At 40.6% G+C, this 26,516-nt stretch overlaps 1 protein-coding gene across 2 annotated transcripts; it reads left to right on the top strand.

Moving 5' to 3' along the window:
* Nucleotides 1-25,077, top strand: gtf2a1l (general transcription factor IIA subunit 1 like). 2 transcript variants are annotated; one of them, XM_062970423.1, is made up of 9 exons: nucleotides 1-151; nucleotides 4,224-4,325; nucleotides 7,025-7,139; nucleotides 9,745-9,836; nucleotides 11,716-11,812; nucleotides 18,863-19,113; nucleotides 22,268-22,546; nucleotides 23,454-23,543; nucleotides 24,790-25,077. In XM_062970423.1, exons 1-9 carry the CDS (start codon nucleotides 5-7, stop codon nucleotides 24,895-24,897), a joined length of 1,281 nt encoding a protein of 426 aa, XP_062826493.1. In that variant the 5' UTR covers nucleotides 1-4; the 3' UTR covers nucleotides 24,898-25,077. The 2 variants fall into 2 exon arrangements, with proteins under 2 accessions (XP_062826493.1, XP_062826490.1); XM_062970420.1 differs by having other exon boundaries at nucleotides 18,863-19,380.
* Nucleotides 25,078-26,516: the final 1,439 nt, after the last annotated feature.

Raw genomic sequence — 26,516 nt, 5'->3', positions numbered from 1 at the left:
TGGAATGAAGGCGTTGGAAGCAGTTGCGGAGGCGGCCAGGAGGGGGCGCGCGAGAGCAGGCGGGCGTTGGGAGCCGCGGTGGCGCAAGCCCTCGATGGAGCCAGAAGCGGAAAAGCGGGGCAGAGAAGCCATGGCTCATGGCAACCCCATGGTAAGGGGGGGAAAGAAGGGGACCAAGCCAAGGGGAGGAAGGGCAGGAGGGGGAAAGCCTAGGCTTACATGCTTTGGAGTCTTTGAGGTCACCAGGGATACTTGGGAGGGATCCCAGCATCTTTCCCTGGAGGAGTAAACTCATATAAGGGTGCATCTACACTGTAGAGTTAATGCAGTTTGATACCAGTTGAACTGCCATGGCTCAAGGCTGTGGAATGCTAGGGTTTGGTGAGGCAGGGAAGGCTAAAGCCTTTGTAAAACTACCATAAAGTAATTAAAACTATTGATTATTCTTTTTTAAAATTGAGGATTGCGTCTTTTATTTTTGTAAGCTTGGTTTATGTTAATTGGTACTGCTATTGTTTAATATCTTGATGTAAATTTACCTGTATTTTATTTAGTGTAGTATGGCACTATTAGGTGTTATTCTGTAAGCCGTCCCAATTCCTTTTGGGAGATGGTGATGGAATACAAATAAAGTTATTATTATTATTATTATTATTATTAAAGTGGAGTCAAACTGCATAGGATATAGTATACAGTATCCCACCTTTACAAGAATACTGTGCTTGCTTTAGGGGTTCAGGGTTGTTCCTACATAGGGACCCTATAGGACAGGCCACCTATATAATATAGTATACAATATCACAACTTTATAAGAATACTGTGCTTGCTTTAGGGGTTCAGGGTTGTTCCTACATAGGGATCCTATAGGACAGGCCACCTATATGATATAGTATAGAATATCACATCTTTACAAGAATGCTGTACTTGCTTTAGGGGTTCAGGGTTGTTCCTACATAGGGATCCTATAGGACAGGCCACCTATATAATATAGTATACAATATCACATCTTTACAAGATTGCTGTGCTTGCTTTAGGGGTTCAGAGTTGTTCCTACATAGGGACCCTATAGGACAGGCCACCTATATATTGTGTTATGCTAATAATATAATATATTGTATGTACATATAATATTTATCATAATATTGTAATACAACATAGTACTAATAATAATACAATATAATAATATAATAATTATATATTATATATTGCATTTAATATTACTAATAATATTGCAATGTAGTGGTATAGTACAATATAGTAATATATAATACTAATATAATGCTATACTAATAATATAATGTATTGTACTGTACATGTATTGCATTTAATATTACAGTACTAATAATATTGCAATATAGTGGTATAGTGCAATATAGTAATATATAATACTAATGTAATGCTATGCTAATAATATAATGTATTGTAAGCTGCTCTGAGTCCCTTTTGGGGTGAGAAGCACGGGATATAAATGTCGTAAATAAATAAATACATATGATATAGTATACAATATCCCACCTTTACAAGAATACTGTGCTTGCTTTAGGGGTCCAGGGTTGCTTTTGTACAGGATATCTTTAAGATAATCTCACTTCCATGTTGAGTATTGTACTTGCTTTAATGGTTCAGGGTTGCTCCTATTCAGGGACCCTATAGGACAGCCCACCTATAGGATATAGTATAGAATATCCCACCTTTGCAATGCTGTGCTTGCTTTAGGGGTTCAGGGTTGCTCCTATGCAGGGGCCCTTTGAGATATAATAATAATAATCATCATCATAAGCCTACGGAAAATGAAGAAGCCAAAATATTCTGGGATTTTAGAATCCAAACATAAACACCTGCCACCTAACACACCAGATATAACGGTTGTGGAAAAGAAACATATATTTGAAATAGACATTGCAGTATCAGGAAATAGTAGAGGGCAAAGAGCTGGAAAAGATCACAAAATACAAGGACTTACAAATTGAAATTGGACGAATATGGCAAAAGGTAACAATAGTTGTACCAATCATGGTTGGTGTTCTTGGAGGCATTCCAAGAAACCTTGAAAAGCACCAGAAAAGCCTTAATTTGGACAGAACATCCATCCACATGCTCTTAAAGGCATTACTTCTCGGAACCATGCACATTCTGAGAAAATATGTCCAATATCCTAGGCCCCCGGGAAGAGCCCGATATTCAGAGGCAAATCCCAGACACTTGGACCTAATGTGCATGTGAGCTGTGGTGTTATGTACAAATAAATCTATAATTATTATAATAATAATTATTTATACCCTGCTTTATCTCTCCTGAAGGAGACTCAAAGTGGCTTAACATAAACGTATTAGTATACAGGTTAAAATATGCAAACATTAAAACAGATGAGATCCAATTCATTTAATGTTTTATATATGCCCTATACACATAGCCCAAAGGTAGCTTTATACAATATTTTTAAAAATAGTTTTGTGCATGAAACAAAGTTGGCGTAAATAGAACCATCAGAAATCAGAGGTGTCACCATCCCAACTACCTCTGTGGATAATTTTTGGATTTCCAGACAGAGTCTCAATAGTAAACATTTGCATGTATTGATGCAGCTTCAAGTTTCCTATTGATTAATGGCAATCCTACAAATTTCGCTGGGTTTTATTAGGCGAGGAATACTCAAGATGGGCTTGTGCCAGTTCCTTCTTCTGAAATATAGCCTCCAGCACCTGGTTTCCCATTCAAGTACTAATCAGGGCTGACCCTACTTAGCTTCTAAAATAAGAGTGGCATCCGCACTGTAGAATTTAAACCTGTTTGACGCCATTTCAACTGGCTCAATGCTAATACATCATGGGAGCTGTAGTTCTTCAAGGTCTTGCGCCTTCTCTACCAAAGAGTGCAGATGCCTCACTAAACTACAGCTCCCAGGTTCTCATAGCATTGAATCAGTTAAAGTGGTGTCAATCTGTAATAATTCTGCAGTATAGATGCATCCCAGGAGGGATCTGGTGATTTTAGGGTATTCGTTTGTTGAGTAACCTAAAGGTAAATCATTGAAGTAATTTCCTCTAGTATTTTCTCTTATGGGATTTACCCTAGAGGTAATCGCACACTTACAATTTGTTGGACTGAGTCGGCAGATGGAGTGGTGGTGGAATTTGATAGGCTTTTAATTTGCATTGCATTGATACAGATGGGAGAGGTCTCCGCTGATTGTCTTTAATTAAAGAATCAACCTTTGATTAAGGCATGGTGTGGCGAGGAGGAACTAACTAGCTCTCTCTCTCTTTGAATGAGTAGGTTTTGTGGCCAATTTTATTCGTTTACTAATTTAATCTGTAAAGTTGCACCAAACACTCAAACAAACTGAGAAACAGTACTTAGAGCTTGGAGCATTACATATAGGTTGTATAAAAATCCTCTAAAGTGGGACCAGAGGCCTGCAAACTGATAGAAAATAGCTTGTATAAGGACCGCTATTGGAAATAGGGTTCAGGTGTTGGGTTTTGTGTGTGTGGACTATACTGCCTAGAATCCTTCTGCCAATTGGGAGTTCTGGGAGTTGTAGTCAAAAAAGGCACTTTTCCTAGCATGGCAAGAATTTGGGATGGCCAAAATGCAGCTTTCTTAGATGCATACTCTCCAACTTTCCCAATTTTGCAGGGACAGTCCCAATTAATCCTCTGTTATCCCACTTTTCCCAGCATTCCTCACAGTTGCAGATGATGGGAGTTGCAAGCTGACCATATTCCAGATAGCATTTGAAAAGGGCATTTGGAAAAACAACCTGAAAAGTAAACACATAAGGCTTATTCATTTTAGAGCTTCCCTACTTCAGCCTGCTAGCTTTGTTTACTTGTGTTGTTTAATTTAGTGCATCCTTTTAATTAGTCGGCATTATCAAATATGCAAATAGGCTTTGCTTAACACTCAGACCTGGGGATTTGTTGGAAAGTTTCCATTATTTAGATGGAATGTTTTGTGGGCAACTGTCTTAAATAGTGTCAATGTGGGCCCATGGTGAAATGAATTTTCCTGAACCAGATGTTGCAAATTACAATGGTCTTAACCAGGCCTGGCCAAACTTGGGCCCTCCAGGTGTTTCGGACTTCAACTCTCACAATTCCTAACATCCTTTAGGCTTTTAGGAATTGTGGAAGTTGAAGTCCAAAACACCTGGAGGGCCCAAGTTTGCCCATGCCTGGTCTTAACCCTTTCTCTTCAATTGATTTGTTGTATCTCTATAGCCTAAATTCTACAAATCGGTTATGGATGATGTGATCGAAGGTGTCCGGGATGTCTTCATGGAAGAAGGGGTCGATGAACAGGTCCTGAAAGAGCTGCAGCGGGTTTGTTGGCTGGTTCTTAATTTTTAGATGTCATTTTTGCTTTCTCTTTCTTTCTCTTGGTCTCTCTCGTTGTGTTTCCTTGTTCCTATTTTGGGGTTTAATGTAGACCTATCTTCTGCTGATCTTCCACTAGGCTTACTCTACTATTGTAGATTTAGAGCAGGCACGGGCAAACTTCAGCCCTCCAGGTGTTTTGGACTTCAACTCCCAGTAGGCCAGTGGTTCTCAACCTGTGGGTCCCCAGGTGTTTTGGCTTACAACTCCCAGAAATCCCAGCCAGTTAGGATTTCTGGGAGCTGAAGGCCAAAACGTCTGGAGACCCATAGGTTGAGAACCATTGCGGCAGGCTGTTAGGAATTGTTGGAGCTGAAGTCTAAAACACTTGGAGGGCTGAAGTTTGTCCATGCCTGATTTGGAGTGAAGTCCTATTTATTGCTACTACTCTGTCACAGAGTAGGTTTTGATTGGGAATGGTTTGGGCCCGGGACAGCATCTCCTCCTATCATCCCACACGAACTCTGAGATCATCAGGAGAAGCCCTCCTTTCGGTCCCTCTACCATCACAAGTACACTTGGTGGGAACGAGGAAGAGGGCCTTTTTAGTGGTGGCCCCACAGCTCTGGAACTCCTTTCCTAAAGAGGTACTCTCACCCCCCTCATTATTGACCTTTTGCTCCTAAGTGAAGGTCTTTTTATGGAAGCAGGTCTTTCCCGATAACATACAAGACTAGACATTTTGGGTCAGATAAGGCCCCAAGGCTCATATAGCCAGAGTTATGGAGCTCTTATCTGTTCAGCTTATGTTTTAATGTGTTAGGATAACCTCAGTGGCCAAAGGTGTAGAGTTTTAAACTGGCAACGATATATGTGTTTTTTGTGCTTATTTATACTTTTGTAATTTGGGTTTATACAATGTGTGATTTATCATTCATATGTTGTGTTGTGGGAAGGGGGTTTTGTACTACGTACTTGTTGCGGTCCTACGTACGCTTATTTGAGTCCTATTTGTGGGATAAAAGCGGGATAAAAGTAAATAAATAAATAACCATCCAGAAATTATTCAGTCAAAATTGTTTTATAGTGGATGAGAAATCTGCCCCCCTAAAATGGAAATTCAGGATATCTAATTTTGCATAATCATTGCAATCTGCATTGTGTATACATTCTTGTGCTATTGCCCTGCAAAAACTAACCTTCCTTCATACAGTTCAACCATCCACCCATTCATATCTATAATGACATCTCAAAGTAGTGTTTGTGACCTTTTTAAAAAATCAAATTTTCTTTCAGAAGGATATGATTATTACAGGTCAAGCATCCCTTATCTGGAATGCTCTGAAATTCAGAATTGCCCATGTGAGTGGCTTAGATAGTGACACCTGTTTTTTTCATGTACAATATTATTAAAAATACTGTGTATAAAATTACCTTTAGGTTATGTGTGTTAGATATATGTGAAACATCAATGAATTTTATGTTTAGACGTGGGTCCCATCTCCAAGGTATCTTATTATGTATGTATATGGCATTAAAGGTATTACAGAATCCAAAAACAATCCAAAATACTTCTGGTCCCAATTATTTCAGATAAGGGATACTCAGCCTGCTGATTGCTCAGTCTAATGGGTATAAGACAGCAGTTCATGACCTGTGGGTCCCCAGATGTTTTGGCCTTCAACTCCCAGAAATCCTAATAGTTGTAGGTCAAAACACCTGGGGACCCTCAGGTTGAGAACCACTGGTATAAGAAATCAGCTATGAAATGGTAGATAACTCATAGAGAACACAGGTCTTATGGTTTCTTCATTGTGTTTGCGCACAAATATGCCATTAAAGGATAGTGGGAGCTAGCAGAATGTTGTAAGCTGATAGTACACACCAGTCCTGCTTCAGCAACTAATATAAACCTCTTGGGATGTATCCTACTTAGGTGACTTCCCTTTTAAAGCAACCTTACACCTTTACCTCTGTGCACAACACAAGAGGACCAAATGTGTTGTCTTCTTTCTCTTGGGAGAAATACTGTGAGGTCCTACTCAATATTCAGACCTTCATCTGGTTAACCATTGGGCTCATTTAATAGTAAAATATGACCCTTGTACTCCTGAACCCGTGGTTCTACCTATCCATATCTGACAAAATATGTCTGTTTTAGGAATTTTCTAAGTACTCTAAGTCTGTATCCACTAGGAGTTACCATACAGCTGTGTTGTAGGACCTAGCGAACTCTTAGAGAGAACACCTCCGAGGCAAATTTATGGTAACTTCTAGCAGAAGTATTTTATTTCAGTAGGGTTCACTATTGTCCCTGAACTTCTTGTTTCCACAATAAGTTCAGGAACCTATAACTCATGGTCCATATTAACAACCAGGAAGGTCTGTAATATCCAGAATGTCCCAAAAGTCTCCATTGTCAAGAAAAATGAACAATTAGTGTGCGACAACAGATACCTTGGGACATGTTTGCTATGAGTGGGAGAGAACTCTCTCTTTCTCTCTCTCTCTCTCTGTGTGTGTGTGTAGAAAGAGGTGGCCAACATACAGAGAATGTTTTGTAAATAAATTTAACTACAATTTCCCATTTTCCCTATGTATGGCAAATTTTGGGACACCCTGTATTACTGGAGTGAAGGACATTCATCTGGTTTACAGTGAATTCTCATCTTTTTATTTCATGTTGTTTGTCCTTTTTCTTGCAGCGCTGGGAAAGTAAACTGATGCAGTCGAAAGCAATGGAAGGCTTTTTCCGGCACAGGAATGTTTTGCCTCAGTTCACCTTGCATCTGCCCCACCATTTCCACCAGATGTCAACAGGTTGATGATTGGTTTCTATCTTGGGATGCTGTACTAAGGGGAGGGGCTACAGCTCAGAGGCAGAGCTTACATTTGGTGTCCCCATTTTATACAAATACTGACCAATCAACTGTTACATTACTTCATCCCTGCTGACTGAGATTACTGCATAGTTGCATCAGAACACGAATTGCTTCATGGTTACATCAGAGTATGTATATATGTATAACGCCTGACTTGGCCATGGTGATCCATGCTGTAGTTACATCCAGAATGGACTACTGTAATGCATTCTACGTGGGGCTACCTTTGAAGACGGCTCAGAAACTGCAGTTATTGTAAATCAACAGCCAGATTAATAACTCTGGTAGCTTTAGGGAGCATACCACACCCCTCTAAAAGCAGCTCTCCTGGCTTCCTACAAGTTTCCTGGCCTACTGAGATCTGCTGGGGAGGCTTTTCTTGCTCCCACCACCGTCTCAAGCACAGTTGGTGGGAACGAGAGAGAGGGCCTTCTCAGTGGTGGCTCCCTGGCTCTGGAATACCCTCCCTAGAGAGATTAGATTAGCCTTCACTCTCCAAGCCTTTCAGGCTAGTTTTAAAACATGGCTCTTTAGACAGGCCTTTGACCTTGTGTAATCTATGGTTAGATTTGAGGATTCATTGATTGCTTCACTCCGCACTTTGATTGTTACTGCAGATAGCCAGCTTTATTCGCAAGGTCTGCATTTTAGGGATTTTACCATTTTATCAGATGGGATTTTATGTGTGTTGTTTTTAAACTAACGTTGCTGTTTATATGCATATGTACTGTTTGTTTATATGTGGCACTTCAAAGTGTTTCTGTGAGTCACCCCAAGTCCCTTCAGGGAGATGGTGGCGGGGTATAAATAAAATTTTATTTATTATTATTCATTATGTATGCTGGCTGGCTGGCTGGTTGGCTGGCTGGTTGATTTGTACCACAAAGGTTCTTTCTTGTATCTGGACCAAACTTGGGACACATACTCTTCAACATCCAATTTAAAATAACGGAGGCCCTCATTGGCTCTTTGATAACCAAAGTAAACATAGAGCATGCTGATCAAAGCTTTCCAAACTGAGCTTTTCACACATCTATGTGTCAACTGCAGTGTTTCGGTGTGTCATGTAAATGTAACGAGTAACCTTTGAGACTATGTGAAATAAGCAATAAATACGATATTTTTCAAAATATAAACGAAAGGTTTTCATGAGATACATTGGATGCCCATACATTTCATTATTGCAGTTTGTGTCTCTCTTATAAGGGGTTGGTTTAACCTCCAGTATACTGACAAAACTGAATTATTGTGTTGTGAAATGATGCATATCTAAAAAGTGTGTCACCTACACAAAGTGTTTGGAAAGCTCTGCTGTATGGCATGAACAACTTTCAGAGAACAGAAGGTTCAAGTTTGGCTAAAGGTCCCAGATCCTGTCTGATCTTGGAAGCTAAGCAGAGCCAGTCCTGGGTAATACTTGGAGGAGAAACTGCCAACAAACACTGAAGCCTATATTTCAGAGAAAGGAACTGGCAGAAATACCTCCTGAGCATTCCCTGCCTAAGAAAACCCTATGGAATGTATGGGGGTCATCACAAGCCTACATGTGCCTTGAAGGCATATATACACATACATTGTACCCCCAAATGATCATAGCTCCCAAGGACAATGAGACCTAGAGTGATATTGAGTATAATTCTGCAGTGTAGATATGACTTAAAATGTAGCTAGACCCACCAGTGTTCAATGAGCATTTAATTCTTTCAACACCAGTGTCAGTTGTCGGAGACATTCAGAAAACTGCCAAGTGAGAATGTCTCATGTCTTGTTTTGTTCCTTTACCATGTCTACTCGTTTCTCTCCATGAGTCTATCACTTTTTGGATCCTCTGCCAAGTTTGCAGTATACTAGGCGTTGTTGTTTATTTGTTCAGTCGCTTCCGACTCTTCGTGACCTCATGGACCAGCCCACGCCAGAGTTCCCTGTCGGCCGTGGCCACCCCCAGCTCCTTCAGAATCAAGCCAGTCTCTTCAAGGATACCATCCATCCAACCCAGTGACATCATAGAGGGCCACTTCACCTAGTAGCAACCTTTGTGGTATATACAGACAAACATATGTACACAATAATTGGACTTCTCTATATATAAATGAATAAATTATGATCTTTGGTTACTGAAAAGGAAGAATTCTCCCTTTTCCCTCTCTGAGGACATGCTCTCAAGCTGAGATTTCTGCCTTTATTTGCAAACAGGAAAATATATTTTGCATTTGTGTGTTTGAATGAGAAAGCTAAAAGCAATTGTCACTTCATGAAAGATGTTTAATGACAAAACCTGGGGCTGTCCCTAGGTTTCAGGTTTTGGTCTGAAAACCTCAGGGCCTGAGGCAGTCCTGAATTGGCAACCCTAGCCTTTCTAGCTTGATGAATATTAAATGATACTGAAAATTTTCCTTGGGTCGCCTATGGCGTGAGCCCATCTTGCTTATTGATGCTTGTGCCAAACATTCATACATTTGTATAATAGCAGAAACTGTGCCTAAGAAAATTTAATTTAAAAAAAGTTTTCCTCTTGACCTTCTCTTTTGATGCCATCCCTTCAGGTGCTGCGGCTGTTAGAGGGATTCGGCAGTTTGCTACTTCAGCGTCAGCGACAACAGCGGCAGGAGCAGCTGTGGAGCCTGCAGCAGAACGGGTGGGTAGCTTTGATCTCGTCGTACCATTTGTGTGTTTTATGCATGGTAAATATCTAAAATCTCCCTTAATATTAAATGTCATTTGCTTAATAGTCTTCAGCAATAAAAATACCTCGGCAAAAGACCAATTACAATTGAGAAGCCAATATTCGTAATGGTAAACCCAATAATTATAGTGATAGGTAGTCAGTTAGGAACAGTTCGTTGATTTGGAAGTTGGGAGAGCCATTGCTTTCCCTGGATTGCAATCTTAATTACCTTGACTGAGATCCTACATTGTGCTGGCATTATGTAATGTTACACACACACAACTCCGTGGTGGTTGAACTACACCACCCTTTTTGCTGAATACCAGCATATTGGATTATAACCTGTTAGGATCACACCCTAATGAGGATTATGATCTGTTAGGATCATAACCTATTGGGTAGCAGAGTTTCAGAGGTGTTGCTTTAGTTTATTGGGTAATGGAAGATCACTGGGCACATAAATACCTTGTTTCTATTTGACGCTCTCAGCAGACAAAGATTCAAGTAGACATCTTTAAAATATCGTGTTTGTTTTACTCATAACGTCATTTAAATATACATGTACATTTCTTATCAGATTAAACTTTAAAACGTTTAGGTTTAGGTGTAGGTCCATACCTCACAACCTCTGAGGATGCCTGCCATAGATGTGGGCGAAACGTCAGGAGAGAATACTTCTGGACCATGGCCACCTAGCCCGAAAGACATACAACAACCCTGTTTAGGTTTGTGTCTTTAACTTATAGTCTTTAACACTCTTCAAAACTATATTGCTCTATATAGCTCTCTTTCATAACAGTCTATTTTCAATGGACTCAAGCCTCAACTGTTTTCTAACTCCTGACACTGGCTTCTGCACTCAAACAGACTCAAGCCTCAACTGTCATTCCTCAACTGTCATCCTTTTAAAAACATTCTAAACAATCACTGAACCAGTCACATGGTCTGCAGCCCCTCCTACTGCTTCAAGTGCATAACGCTAAGAAAACTGAAAATCAAATAAAACATATCCTTTAGGAAATAAACCAACACATTACAAAACAGACAAAACATTCAATTGAGAAGATTTGAGAAGGTTGCTATCTCCAACACAGCATTGTGTATCTGACTGTATATCTCTTAATATGCCTGTTCATTGTCAAGTTGTGCAACAGGGAGATTGTTTCTGAAATTTCAATGAATTGGAAGGGTTGCAATGAAGACATTGGTCAATAGTTTTGCACCATCCAAAATATGTGCCATATTTCCATGCCATATGGTTATGGAACTCAGCTTAAACAGTCATGAAGTGAATGCATACATTGCGCAGTGGTCAAAAAGTGGCATTGCATTTGCAAGGGACTTGGACGCGAAATTCATCAAAGTTGATTTTGCTCTTGTGAAAACATTTGTGAAAGCGAGAACTCTTAAATCTTATAGTATAGTAAGCCTACGTCTGCGAAAGCTTATGCTACCAGCTTTGTCCTCTCAGGGTGCATCTCTACTCAGTGTGGTTTGATGCCTTATTAACTGCCATGGTTCAGTGCTGTGGAATCATGGGAGTTATAGTTTTGCAAGGTCTTTAGCCTCTTCTGCCAAAGATTACTGGTGCCTCACCAAATTAAAACTGATGATTCCCAAGCAGTGAGCCATAGCAGTCAGCGTTGTGCCAAATTGCATTAACTCTGCAGTGTAGATTCATCGTCAGTCACTAATGTGCTACAAAATCTCTTTGCATGTTATTATCACTTTATATGTGTGTACTCTGCAGAATCCCAGTACTTGGACTGCTTTATAAAAATGAAATGCAATTCTGGGCATGCAAGTTGAGTTATTCTTTTCCTCCTAAATAGCTTCCCTTTTTTTCTAGGGCTCCTCTAGGACTGGCAGTGCATTTCTTACTCTGCCTTCAGGCCTTGCCTATCCTATTCAAATACCTGCTGGAGTGACTCTTCAAACTGCTTCTGGTAAGATTTTTACAGATAGATCATGAATTACGGCAGAAGATTTAGATGGGGTGGGAATGCTGCATGTTTATGGATGGAATTATAGGGCCACAGGAATCAGTCTTATGCTAAGTGTGAGAACGGTGGGATCAAATTTGATCATTATAACCAGAAATTTATTTATTATTTATTTTATTTACAGCATTTATATTCCGCCCTTCTCACCTCGAAGGGGACTCAGGGCGGATCACATTACACATATTAGGCAAACATTCAATGCCTTTTAACATAGGACAAAGACAAACAACATAGCTCCGAGCGGGCCTCGAACTTATGACCTCCTGGTCAGTGATTCATTGCAGTTAATTGCACTGGCTTGCTCTCCCGTCTGCGCCACAGCCCCAAACCTGATGCTAGAAAAGCATCAGGTTTGGCAGTTTATACTCAAAAGTCTGTTTGAAGAATTGCTCTGAAATCTTGCTATACAAAAGGGATCTATTTGAGGGTAATCCATGCCAGCTTTGAAGCAGACAGAATTTGACAGGTAATTTCCAGAAATTTAACAAGTGTCATTTTTCTTGCACACCCTGACTCAAAGACTTTGTTGGGCTGGAGGTTTATCAGGTACTCTCTCCATTTGTATTGTGTTGGTTGAAAAAAAATGTATTAGGTCATTGGAAAGCTCTACTACAAAGGCCTTTTCAGCTCAGGACCCACATTCATTGAAAGAATATCCTGTGGGTAATATACACTGGTCTGCAGTGCTGAAGGCCAAAGTATGGTATAAAGAGATACATAAAAGGTTGCTGTGAGTTTTCCGGGCTGTATGCCCATGTTCCAGAAGCATTCTGTCCTGACATTTCGCCCACATGTATGGCAGGCATTCAAAGAGGTTGTTAGCACAACACTTAGTAAACAGGAGAATTCCAGACAAGAAACAATCAGGACCAGCTATACTAATCAAGATGGCCAATTGCAACATTCACACTTGCCTCCAACAGACAAGAGTTCTTTCTCTCACCCTGGACCTTCCACAGATATATAAACCCTACTTGCTTAGTTTCCAACAAACCTCAACCTCTGAGGATACCTGCCATAGATGTGAGTGAAACATAAGGAGAGATTGCTTCTGGAACATAGCCATACAGCCGGGAAAACTCACAGCAGTCCGGTGATTCTGGACATGAAAGCCTTCAACAACACATAGATACATGAATATTTGTAGTTAAAAGCTCTCACTACCTGGAATTAAACTTTAGGACAATCTTTTCAACTTTTTTGAAATAATGGCACTTGAGTACACCAGATCCTGTCTAATTATACAGACTCAACTCTCTGATGGGAGACCTCCAAGAAATTCCAGGTGCTATAGAAAACATCTCTGGGTAATTCCTTGCCTGAGAAAACGGAAATTAATGAGGCCACCATAAGTCTAAAGGCAACTTGAAGGCACATGATGGAATACTATTAATGATGGTATCATTAGACAAGAGGTGGACATGGCTCTTGTCTACTATATGTTTCACTCTTTCAGTGGCATAAGTGATATTTTTACTTTGATTAATGAATTCATTTGTCAGCCCATTTTATCTGATGGGATTTTGTTAGGCAGTAGCAACTTATGTTGCTTATATATTAATGCTTATATGGGAGTGGAAAGGTTAGGGGATGTTGAATGGGACTTTGTGTGGTTAGCACTGCCGAGATGAGCCCTCCCCGACATCCTTTCAATCTATTTGGAGAGCTAAGTTATCAGCCTCATGGTTCATGAATTTGGATGGGAGACGCCTAGGACCCATTCCAGAATAATAATAATAATAATAATAATAATAATAATAATAGTGATAATTCAGTTGAGAAAAGAAAAGGAGTGTATTAGGAGGAGTAGGCATCTGCTTTTGAAACGAAATACTGAGCTACCTTTTCATGGGATGGGACCTTGAATTTCCCATAAGAGGCCTTGCTTTCTCTGACACAGCCAGAGGTGGTAAGATTGTTAATTCAAGTAGGAAGATCTTTGCTTTGTGCATATTTCTGCGGCCTTGTATTCCGTTTCAAGTTCCAGCCTTGCTTGTCCTGTGTTTCCAGTTGATTTTGCAGTTTGGATTTCTGCTCCAGCTGAGACTCTTGTGTGTTCCAGCTTGGACTCTGTACCTTGGATTAATTTTGGAGTTTTGTTCCTGCATTCCAGTGTACTTTCCTGTATTTCCAGTTTGATTCATGCCTTGGATTAATCCTTGCAATTCTTGCTTGGACTGTCAGCGATATCTTTCGTGGGACTTACTTTGATATCCAGTTTGGACTATGTTTTTCAAGTGATTTATAGACTCTTGCTTCAAGATTATCAAGTACTTTGTTCTTGTGGATTTAAACCCATTTTATTGACTCTGAACGTTAATTTGCTATTGCTTGCATATAATCTTCAATAAACGGCTTGCTTGCTTATATTCTGGGGCTCCAGAGTGGTTTTGAGGTGCCTATGTAGCCTAGGGGTGCAACATTATTGCTGGAAATCAGAACTCAGAGTAGAGAACTAGATGGGGCCAATGGATTTACTCAACATAAGATAGCTTTGTGTTTATGGTACCTTTTAAGGTTTCTTCCCAGTCTGTCATTCTATGTGAAGGGTATGGATTAGGTTCTGTCATGGTATCTTCTGCTTCATGTTTTCTCGATTCCATATGAGAAATTTGGAATGTAAGTTCCCCATTTTGCAACTGAGTTCAAATCCAGCTCCAAGGCAGTTTAGATGCTGAGACTAACCACAGTATAGGATGCCATATCCATATTGCCAAAGCAACATGCCTAAGAAGCAAGGCCTGTATGAAATGCAGCTTCCAGGTACAGTATGAACCCCGTATCCACAGGGGATACGTTCCTAGGCCTTTTGCATGGATATCTAGAACCATGGATAATTGCCAACCCTATTGAAATATAGAACTGACTCAAGAATGCCATAGCAATAGATTGGAAGACCTAGAAAATACATAGAGAAGACATTATTTGTCAGATGTGTTTATACGAAATCACGGATATCGGTTCATTGGATACGGGCGACATACTGTATTTTAATGTACGAGTAAACAAAACCCCTTAGCATGTTAAATGGATTTTTTTTAGTGGTGTGGTTAATAGAATAATGGGATTTTGATGATGACAACCAAAAGGTAGATCTGCACAACTAATTTGTATCACTGTTTATGCAAAATTGGTTGTCACAGTTTCCACTTAAAACAGTTTTGGCAACTGCAATTTCTTGAGTACATCCTCACAGATCCTCCCTCCTGCATCGTGGGAGCTACGGTTCCCATGGCCCCCTGTGAGTGGTTCTGGAACGACAATTCAAGCTGTATTTTTGTTGCACAGAGTGGTGCTGTAAGGGGAGAGAAGGAATTGGAAGCGGGGAAATTAATAATGATGGCAATGTAGCATTATGAGGCTCCTGGGATTTTAATTAAAGAAGCATGCATGCTGGAAGACAACTCTGACCTCATCAAGTTGAATAGCTTCAAACTGTCAGCTTCCAAATCCTCCTGCGGCCGCAGATCCAGCCGCATAACACAAGGTAATAGATGAGAGACGACATCCAGGGAAGGGAAAGCATCCGCTCTGCAGCTGTCGGTGCCCTTCAAGGGCCTTTAAGAACACACTGAAATCATGTAAAATATAAAGAAGCCTAAACTGTGTTTAAGGGAGGAAACGTGCGATGGAATGACAGGTGACTCGCATAGGTGTGCAGCAGGTTTGGTGAATCCCTTGCTGCTTTAACAAGGCTGGAGCTACCATCCGGCAGACTGAGGCGGCCACTTTAGGCAATGTATTTTAAGAGTTGTGAAAGAGCAGCAAATGGGTAGTTATTGGTTAATTTGCTAATATATTTTTTACTGCCAAAGGCGGGAAGAGGTGCTTGAAGGATTTTCTATCCAGTGGGCCAAAATTACTAGCCTGGCTTTTGGTCTAATGCACCTTAATTAGGGTGAGGGATTGGAGAGAGTGCCTTAGCCAAATGCTTTGAGAATTTCCTTTTTTTTTTTTTTAAAGAAAGGGCTGTTGTGATATTTTATTAATCTAAAACTAGGCCTGTGCTGTCCTCAGTCAGTAAAGAAGCTATATGTACAGTATAACCCCCCATATCCACAGGACTAATACCAGAATTTCAGTTACCCACGCCTGACAAAATATGTCGTTCCTAGGCTTTTTTCCAGTTCCTTTAGGTGATTCTATGGTGTGCTTCTTCCAGAAGTTGACCATGGAATCACAATGGAGATCCTTCCAATGTACAGAGAGGCATACATTAGGCATTTCCTAGGTCTTCCAGTACGACTTTATGTTATGCGTCTGCTGGTAGGTTGTCCACGTCCACCCCCCCCCCCCCCAGTATTTTCCCATGTTTTGTACATCCAGATGAATTCCTGGATCATATCCTCCACAGAAATGAGACTCATATTGTATCATTCAATATTTTAAAGTGTATAGTTATATACTTGACAGTTTTTCAGCACATCTCTTGAGGACATCTCCTTGTCTGCTCTCTGAAAGGTTTTATCTTGGGCTTTCTTACACGCAAGACCGACTTGGCTCTTACTGGGAGTCTCCCTTTTTGGAATCATTACATTCTAGTATCATAGACCTTGAAAGCATGACAAAGGGCTTCCAGTTCAGTTTCCTCTGCCATGCAGGAATATACAACTAACTGTTGAAAGATTCAAATTCTGTTGAAAGACATCTCATGAAGGAGCAGGCATCACCCTCCAAGGCAACATATTCTAATGCTGAACCAAACTGGAAATCAGCTCCTCTACAAAGTTGTGCTCTACTCTGTTTTTCACCATTAAAAAAAGATGGGACTGTGCTCTGGGAAAATGGGGACCACGAACTACACGGAACTATCCAAGGAAACACGTCATCCATGGGCTGTATAATTTCCAGTTCTTTTCTAGCAGATTTGTTTGAGCAACTGCAGAAAGTAGACTGTTATGAATTGCTATTGACTTGACTTCAACTTACATCAACACTATGAATTGGAGACCTCCAAGTCACATTGTTTCCTGCAGACTCATTGATTGAATCTTGTGTGACTGAACCCTGGTCATCAGAATCATAGTCCAATCAATGCTCATACTACTACACTATGCTGACTTTCTTAGATTCAATATGAATCTTCTTCTTTTCTCTACTGCCTTCCACCTTGCTAAACATTACAGCAGGCACGGTATGTGGTTAATTTTCACTGTTGGTTGAAACACAGACTCACTATTGAAGACCTAGAGATTCCTACAGATAACATAGGACTCCAACCTGCAAACGTGGAGGGTTGACTGTAATGCAGGCATGGGCAAACTTCAGCGCTCCAGGTGTTTTGGACTCCAACTGATAGGCTGTTAGGAATTGTGGGAATTGAAGTCCAAAACACCTTGAGGGCTGAAGTTTGCCCATGCCTGCATTACAGTCAACCCTCCACGTTTGCAGGTTGGAGTCCTATGTTATCTGTAGGAATCTCTAGGTCTTCAATAGTGAGTCTGTGTTTCAACCAACAGTGAAAATTAACCACATACCAGATGATGTAAACATTCCCAGAGAGGTATTCCTGTCACGACCCAGGCTACAGAGCACCAATAACATACGCAGAGGCCAGATTCTATCTAATATCTTTATTAAGGAAATATATAAGATTAATAAAAATAAATGTAAAAGTTAGTTCAGAAGCAGACCTTTCAGGAAAGGTCAAAATTAGTCCAAAAAAACAATGTCCAATATGAAATATTATGTTCCAAAGTTGTAATCCAATAACCGAAACACTCACTTTGCCAGGCAAAGTGAGGGGAGATGACAAGGTCCTTTAGTCCATAAACTTGAGCAAGGCTAGGAAATAACTTGATACTTGAAGCAAGGCTTAAAACGTGGAACAAGGTAACAAGGAACAAGAACAAGGTCCGTGGAATAACTTGGTAAAATCCGTGATACAAGGCAAGGTATAGTCCTGGAAAACAAGCAAGGTCCGTAGGTAAACAAAGGCTGGAAACTGGAGCGAAGGCTGGAAAGCAGGGCAAGGCTTGAGCAGGAACGAGGCTTGAAACGGAGCGCGCTGTCCAGACACAACTCGCTCCGGAGGCTGACGAATTGACTCCGCGAAGTTACTACGCGGGTAAAACACCTATATAGAGTCTCACTTTCTCACCGAAGCAGTTCTCTGGGAACCAGAAACGAAAGCTAAACTCTGGGACCAGATGTTTGACTCCCTAAAGATTCTCACGGAAAGCAGACTTAATTGGCTACATTCTTAGCTGCAATTCTAGCACTCCTGCGCGAAGCTGCTTCCAAACCCCTCTGTTGTTTACAAAACTCACGGCGCAAGAACACGGGAGATGTGGGCTCTGGGTTTGTTTGACATACTTCTGGGACACAACTTTCTTGCAGGTGCAAGGTTCCCAGATCTGCCTGGGAAAGATCTGGCTGAGAAGATTCCAGTTCTGACTGGGAAGGTAAAAAACCCAAGTTTTCTTCTTCATCAGGGATTACAATGTCCTGAGCAGGACTACAAGGCCCATGGGTCATCACAATTCCCTTGGGTTGAGAAAAGTTTTTCATTTTGTGGATTTTTGCAGGGTTCCTGCCTACCACTCCTGCAAAAGTAGAGGGCCCTGTTGCATTAGGTTATTTTCCCGATAGGTCGTGGCTTCTCATGTTCAACATTCAACAGTGGCCTCTTCTATGATGCCATATAATCTACATTATCTGCTTTGAACTGGATTATATGAGTCTACACTGCCATACAATCTAATTCAAGGCAGATAAACTGGATTTTATATGGCATTGTAGAAGGAGGCAGTCTCAGTTTAGTCATCTTGGCTCCTAGGAAGAGTGTCTTTTGAACACTCCCTTCCAACAACATATTTCCAATGAATTGTTTTTTTCTCGCTATCAACTTTCTTCACCGTCCAGCTTTCATAACCATGTATCGAAATTGGAAACACAATGGTATGGACAATACAGACTTTGGTTTCAATGCTGAATCTTTACAGAAAGGCAGGAATACTCACACTTTTATTTTGTTTGCTTTCCCTCTATTAGGGCACTTGTATAAAGTCAGCATGCCTGTGGTGGTGACCCAGGCCACCGGAAATGGCAGTGCTGCCCCACAGACATTCCAGCAGCCTGGGAAGGATCCATTGGCATCTCAGCCCATCACTGAGTCTCCAGATGAAGGAAACACAGCCAGCAAAGAAGACTCACAAAAAATGAAGTCTACTGGAACCAAGGAAATAGGAATGCAAGAGGAGAAAACCATGGAGAGTCGGGGAAAAAGGGCAGCGGGGGCACCAGTAAGTACACGGCCATGTAGCTCCCTTGAGACTCCCCAAAAAACCGAAATTCCAAGAGCTGCTCCCACCTCAAAGCTGCTGGAATCAGATGGCGCCACAATGTCCAAGGAAGTGATGGGAGGCAACCCTTCTGTCAGGAGAGAATTGTCTGCCAATCTTGAGCGGGTCCTGGGTCCTGACGATATCATCGAGCTGATAATCATGGGTAATGAGCTAGACGGCGGTGCCCTCCTGCCCAATGAAGCTAATCTGTCTTTGGCTGAAGAGGTAACTATTTAATTCTTGATTTTGCTTTAATGTGGAACCATAAATAATAGTGATCCATATTGAAATGAAGGACTTCCAGACCAAGAATAGCATAAAGTCACTCTAGAGGACCTACATATGTCATACATTTTATTGCATATTTCAAAACACAAAATCACATTTTTAAAAACAAATCATAAAAGTAGAAGGGTTACAGAAATAACTGCAGTATGACCCCCATATTTACAGGACAGCTATCCCTGGTTTCATTTATGAACATCCAACATGTTCTCTGTAGAACATGTTGGATGTTCATAAATCAAACCGCGGATAGCTGTCCTGTAAATATGGGGGTCATACTGCAGTTATTTCTTTGGCCCTTCTACTTTTATGATTTGTTTTTAAACATGTGATTTTGTGTTTTGAAATATGCAATAAAATGTATGACATATGTAGAATTATGGAAATAAGCATAGCTCTGGGGATTAAAATCAATAATAGGCCATGTGTTCATTTTAATTAGGTTGGACTGCAGTTGTGATTTTGGTAACAGTTTCTGGATATCTGTAGATCTAAGCAGCCGAGAAATATTTCTAAGGAAATAAGTGAGAAATGTCTTCTTGCGAGTTCACGCTTCTATAATGCTCGCAGCCCCATTTGTTTTATCTTTGTAAACCCTCCATGATTGCAATCTGGGAGCGGGATCCTGAATTCCTGTTAGGCACTGCTGTTTGGGTTGGCTCAGGCAAGTTTTCATGAAGAAGAATTGTAATCTGTTTTCCTTGCATGTGAACCTAATGCATGATTTTTTCAGTAGCTGCCAGGCAAGGCTAGTCTGTCTGTCCTCTTTCCATTTTAATATTTAGTTTTTGTATGGTTTTAATTACATTGTTTTAAAATTGCAAACTGCATTGAGGTTTCTATCTTGAGGGGAAAAAAGCGGAATGACATTGGATTGCTGTGAGTTTTCCAGCCTGTATGGTCATGTTCCAGAAGCATTCTCTCCTGATGTTTCACCCACATCTATGGCAGACATCCTCAGAGATTGTGAGGTCTGTTGGAAACTAGGCCAGGGAGATTTATATATCTGTGGAATGTCCAGGGTGGGAGAAAGAGCTCTTGTCTGTTGGAGGCCAGTGTGAATGATGCAATTGGCCACTTTGATTAGCATTGAATAGCCTTGCAGCTTCAAAGTCTGGCTGCTTACTGCCTGAGGGAATCCTTTGTTGGGAGGTGTTAGCTGGCCCTGGTTGTTTCCTGTTTGGAATTCCTGAGATTTTCTGAGGGCTGTTCTTTATTTACTGTCCTGATTTTAGAGTTTTTAAAATATTGGTAGCCAGATTTCTGTTCATTTTCATGGTTTCCTCCTTTTTGTTGAAATTGTCCACATACTTGTGGATTTAAATGGCTTCTCTGTGTAGTCTGACATGGTGGTTGTTAGAGTGGTCCAGCATTTCTGTGCTCTCAAATATATCAAATATATCAGAATGGCATCACTACCACCAATTACCTGTGAACAATGTTCTGTTCCTGGTTGGAAATTGTCATTTCCTGTTTAATTGTGCAGTACTTACTTTGAAAGTACTTGTTATACTCCAGAAACTTCATTTTTGTGGCTGCCACAAACTATGCTGAATTGGTTGAGACTCTGAGATATTTATTGAAAAACTATAGCAAAGTGTGCTGTAGGATGTCCCATAAAAACAAAGTTTTTGCAGTTTGGTAAATTTTTTCAATGTTTTTATGATAGAACCAATTAGGAAATGACATTTATAATCCAGGAACAAAAATACTGTTCTTATATTAATTTTTGCTCCCAAAGATGCGCTAGGTCTTATTTTCAGGAGATGTCTTATTTTTCCATGAATAAGTATTCACATTTATTGTTGAATAAAAAAATGAACATTTATCATATACTGTTCAGTAGTTGTCATCACAACCCAGCATAACCAGACAAACTGTGAATCCTATCAATAATTTCTTGTTACTACCACTATTTCCATGTACAACAATCTATGGTATGTACATTTAATGCTCCTGCATGCTCTGGTGTTCTGTTCGGCGGCCATGCTTCCAAACAAAAACTTTCCTGGTCTTACTTTCGGGGGAGGCCTTATATTTAGCAATTCCGCAAAACCTCTACTAGGTCTTATTTTCAGGAGATGTCTTATTTTCGGGGAAACAGGGTAGTGTTATTATTATTTCTGCCATTAGGTAGAGTTCTTTTTAATTCAGACTGTCTTTTGACCACTCTGGGTCTGTACAATAAGGTCTTTTAATGGTGGGTTCTGCCCTTTTCTCTGTTTTCTTGTTATGTTTTTGAGTGCTTTTAGATTTATTTATTTATTTATTTATTTATTTACAGCATTTATATTCCGCCCTTCTCACCCTGAAGGGGACTCAGGGCGGATCACATTACACATATAGGCAAACATTCAATGCCTTTTAACATAGAACAAAGACAAGACAAACATGGCTCCGAGCGGTAGATAGTTCAGATTCACTGCTGATTTTTTTCAGTTGGGATTTTAAGAAACATGGTCTACATATTCTATTTTAATGTAATTTCAGAAGTCACCTTGACTCTCATACTAGGAGAAAGATGAATGAGGGAATAAGTAAACAATCAAATGTACAGTATAATGGCAAAAATGATTTTTTTAGCCTCTTCCATGTGTGGAATCTGTGAAGAGATGTGGTGTCCATCTACCTGTTTGTATTGTGTGCCTTCGCGTCTTTTTGGACTTACAGTGACCCTAAGGCAGACCCTATCATGGGTTTTTCTGGGGCTGAGAGAGTGTGATTCACCCAAGGAGGGTTTCCATGGCTGAGCAGGGAATTGAACCCTTGAGTCTTAGTCCAATGCTTGACTGTCTCATATTTACCCTCCTTTATTCCTTCCTTCCAGCTAAATCCGAGTGTCCAGATGGACCCTGATATGCAGGCCCCAAAGGATATAGCCACCGACCTTAAAACCATCATTCAGTTAGATGGGACAGGTGATGCTTGCCCCAAGGCAGAAGTAGAAAGCCCACCTGACGGGGAGGATGAGGAGCTTGTTGGCATCATTGACGCCGACGATCTGAAAGTCCTGGATGAAGAAGAGGATGAAAATAGCACTTCAGACAATCAGTCTCTCAGCAGCACCAGTGATGCCGATGACCCCTCGGTTGACATCACTGAGGAGGTAAATGCTTTTGATTCCCTTGAACGTTGTGTTCCTGTGTCTATCAGAGGGTCAGATCAGACACGATAACACAGAGCTGGAAGAAATGTGGAGGTCACCTTGTCCGGTGCTGCTCAAAGTGATGGTCTGGTCTGCAAGCTTATCGGCTGCTGGCTTGCAGTGAATTTCCAAGAAACGATGAGTACAGAATAATGTGGCACAAATGTGTCCTTGAGAGGCTGTGGTTTAATCCCTGAACCCGTGCTGGCAATTCGTTGCATCACTGAGATACTGCCAAGTGTCCTCTGTTCTTGTTGTCTCAGCAAAGGAAATGGTAGGCCTTCTTTGGCTTGAGGTGATTAAGCATAGTAGCTCATGCATTAAGTTACGGGTTCAGACCAAATGAAGTCTGAAGGTGCATCTACACTGTAGAATTAATGCAGTTTGGCACCACTTTAACTGCCATGGCTTAGTGCTATGGAATCATAGGAGTTGTAGCTTTATAAGATCTGCAGCCTTCTCTGCCAAAGAGTGCTAGTGCCTCACCAAACTACAATACCCAGGATTTTTATAGCATTGAGCCATGGCAGTAAAAACGGTGTTATACTGCATTAATTCTACAGTGTAGATGCGCCCTCAGACTTCATGTACATTGAGATCAAGAAAGGAAGGAAGGAAGGTGGGTGGATACTGCTTTGGAGGTCTATAAACAGGTTGGATGAGCATCTTTCAAGGAGGAAGTTGAACAAGATGGCCCTTGCATCCCCTTCCAAGCATAACATTCTACAAAATATGCAGCCACAATGGCCTCTATGCTGCTTAGAGGAATTTGTATCTTAAAATGTACCCTACTCCCAAGTTTTGATTCACACAATCACACACATTTTTCATTTTCAGTTTTTGAAACTTTGTGATTCTTCTCTTTCAGGACCCTTTAAATTCCGGTGATGATGTGAGTGAGCAGGAAACTCCAGATGTCTTTGACACTGATAATATAATTGTGTGTCAATATGATAAGGTACAGTACAGAACATTTTCTCTGCTCTTTAAAAAAACAACATGTTTTGATCACCCCCAACTCTTGCCTAAAATTGGAGGGCCGTGTTTGGTCCATTAAACAACCACTGAAAATATTAAAAAGGCGCAATCTTAATTCTTTAATTCTACACAAATTAAAATGCTGGGGATGAAGAAAGCTGGTTATAGCCAGGCTCTGAAACTAATTCCATGTTAGCGCTGTTATCCCTATTCCCAGTAGCATCCAAATGGGAAGTGTCATCACATTGCTTCTGATTCTAATCTTCATCTACAACAAGATAAATTTTTAACGAGTTTTCAGAGCTGTGTGGGATGCTGTGGGTGAAAAGGACTTAAACTGCCATGTTTTCATGGAAGTTTTGGGGCTCATTTTTGCGTGTTTTGGCAGATGGTTGAGCTGATACTCTACATGCTGTTAGGAGTGATTTGAAGTTAACAAGAACACAAATATTAATTAATTAACTACATTTATATCCCTCCCTTCTCACCCCAAAGGTGACTCAGAGCTGTTTACAAATTATATGTACATACAATATATTATATTATTAGCATAGCACAACCTTTGGGCCTCCAAGCGTTTTGGATTTCAACTTCCAGAAATCCCAGCTAGTTTATTAGCTGTTAGGAACTGTGGGAGCTGAAGTCCCGGAGGCCCAAAGGTTGGGAACCACTGCTCTAGGTCCTCTAATGTGACTCTTCGATGACTATTTGGTAGATGTTGTTAACAGAGTCATGCTGGAGAAGTTAGTGATTTGCAGAAATCACCTCTCTAGTAATCTCTAGTCCTCTGGTGCTATGAACAGCTTCTGATGGACATTGAGTATAGAGTTGTGCTGAAAGACCTAGAGGTTTTTAATTATGGTTTTCCCACTTTCACCCAACTCCCGCAAATGTGGAGAGTATATGCAAGTATTTCCAAATCTGTAAAAAATCCAAAACACTACAAGTCTCAAGCATTTTGGATAAGGGATATCCAACCTATACTCTTAAATGATGAACAATCCTACATTGTTTTAGAATCTCATCTAGACTTCCAGTATATGTGATATTGGTACGGCTTAGTGTTTTTGGTTTTTGGGTTTACGTTCTTCTTCAAACAGCTGTTTGTATTCCATCCTTTATAAAGGAAACCAGGTTTGCTCTTAGTAGGTTTTCTAATCAGCAGGAATTAAAGGTTCCATTAAATAGTTTCTGAGAGCCCCTACTGTTTACTTTTTAAAACTCAGGTTCAGCGAAGCAAGAACAGATGGAAGTTCTATCTGAAAGATGGCGTGATGTGCTTTGAGGGAAAGGACTATGTTTTTTCCAAAGCTGTTGGAGATGCGGAATGGTGAGACATAGGAAAATACTGCAGTGCCGCTATTATTGTTGTTATTATTTAACTAATTAAAGGATGTGCTGTAACATTCATTGGGTAAACAGAAAATCTTTTGTTCTGAAACACTGGATGTGAAAAGAAACTTCACATGCAATACCTGTGACTATATAAAAGAAATAAATATATCCTGCCTTAACTGCATATTGATCAGCTTCTTCTTGGACTGTATTTTGTATATGTACATTTGGCTTTGATCAATATGCACATCTGTTTATGGAGAGCTTCTATGGTGCAGATAGCCCTAGAGACCAGAGAAAAATTCATAAAGGCTATTCATTCATGTTTGGCAGAGATTCTTGGCTTCCAGTTAAAAGAGGAAATCTATCTGTATGGACTACTTCACCCAACCAGACGAGCTAAACATCCACTCACCAAATGGATTATACCAGGCATGAGCAAAGTTTGGCCCTCCAGGTGTTTTGGACTTCACCTCCCACAATTCCTAACAGCCAGTAGGCTGTTAGGAATTGTGAGAGTTGAAGTCCAAAACACCAGGAGGGCCGAAGTTTGCCCATGCCTGGGTTATACTCATGGTCTCCCCAGAAATTACTACTAGTAGATTTCAACCAAAAATGGCATGCAGATGAGAAGTTAGAAGAACTTTAGAAGAATTCTGCTGGATTCATATAGAGATCTATCCTTGTCCAGAGGGACTTCTTACACTACACAGTAACATCAATTTGAAAGCACTTGCCATGGACACATCTTACAAAATCACATAATTCGCAGTCTTGTTGAGTTCCTCCTTCCATAGAATCATAGAGTTGGAACAGACCATAAGGGTTATCCACTCCAACCTTCTGCCATGCAGGAACACAGAATCAAAGCACTCCCAACAGATAGCCCTCCAGCCTCTGCTTAAAAACCTTTGAATTGTATTAGAGCTTCTATGGCAGAGAATTTGAAGGACATCTTAACATCAGTGCGTTGTTGAAGCAGGCATGAATATCCCGGTGGCATACCAATTTGAAAAGAAGGACTATCACTCCTTTCTGTAATCACGGTATTGTGAGTATTTCAATGGGAAGTGTGGGCCTGCTTTTGGCTGATGAGATACTCAAGGTAATTCCGATTGGTGTTGCTGTGTGCCTTCAAGTCATTTCAGACTTAGGGTGACCCTGAGTCTAAAGTTTTGAGCGGGGGCCAGGCCATATCCTGCCATAGGATATTTTGCCCATCGGACAGTTCTTAGGGGAGAAAATTCCACCACATTTGCCCACCACATCTTAAATACATCTATGTAAAAAATCACATCCCTTGTTTTGGGCAAGGTAAGTTAGGGTGAATTGAAAATGCAGCTGTGCGTTTCAGACGTTCGTGGAAAGCAAATGTTCTCCCCTTGGCCTTCATTTTAATGACTTGAAGAAATGTATACTCAGAAACGGAGTCAGGTTGGTCCCAGCAGATGCGTGACTCTGAATATCTTCAAAATCCCCTTTCATGCCATTTTACTGAAGGGCATTATGTGTGAGGCAGAAAGTAACCCCTCTCATCTACTTATTACGATGCAGATCTCTGCTTTCAAGGCCAGATTCACTACAACAATTAAGAATATGCTCCAGAATTAATGGATTT

Source organism: Anolis carolinensis, chromosome 1 (genome assembly GCF_035594765.1).
Source record: "Anolis carolinensis isolate JA03-04 chromosome 1, rAnoCar3.1.pri, whole genome shotgun sequence".
Lineage (NCBI taxonomy): Eukaryota > Metazoa > Chordata > Lepidosauria > Squamata > Dactyloidae > Anolis > Anolis carolinensis.
The sequence above is the reverse complement of the archived record's forward strand: the minus strand, read 5'-3'. Positions and strand labels throughout refer to the sequence as shown.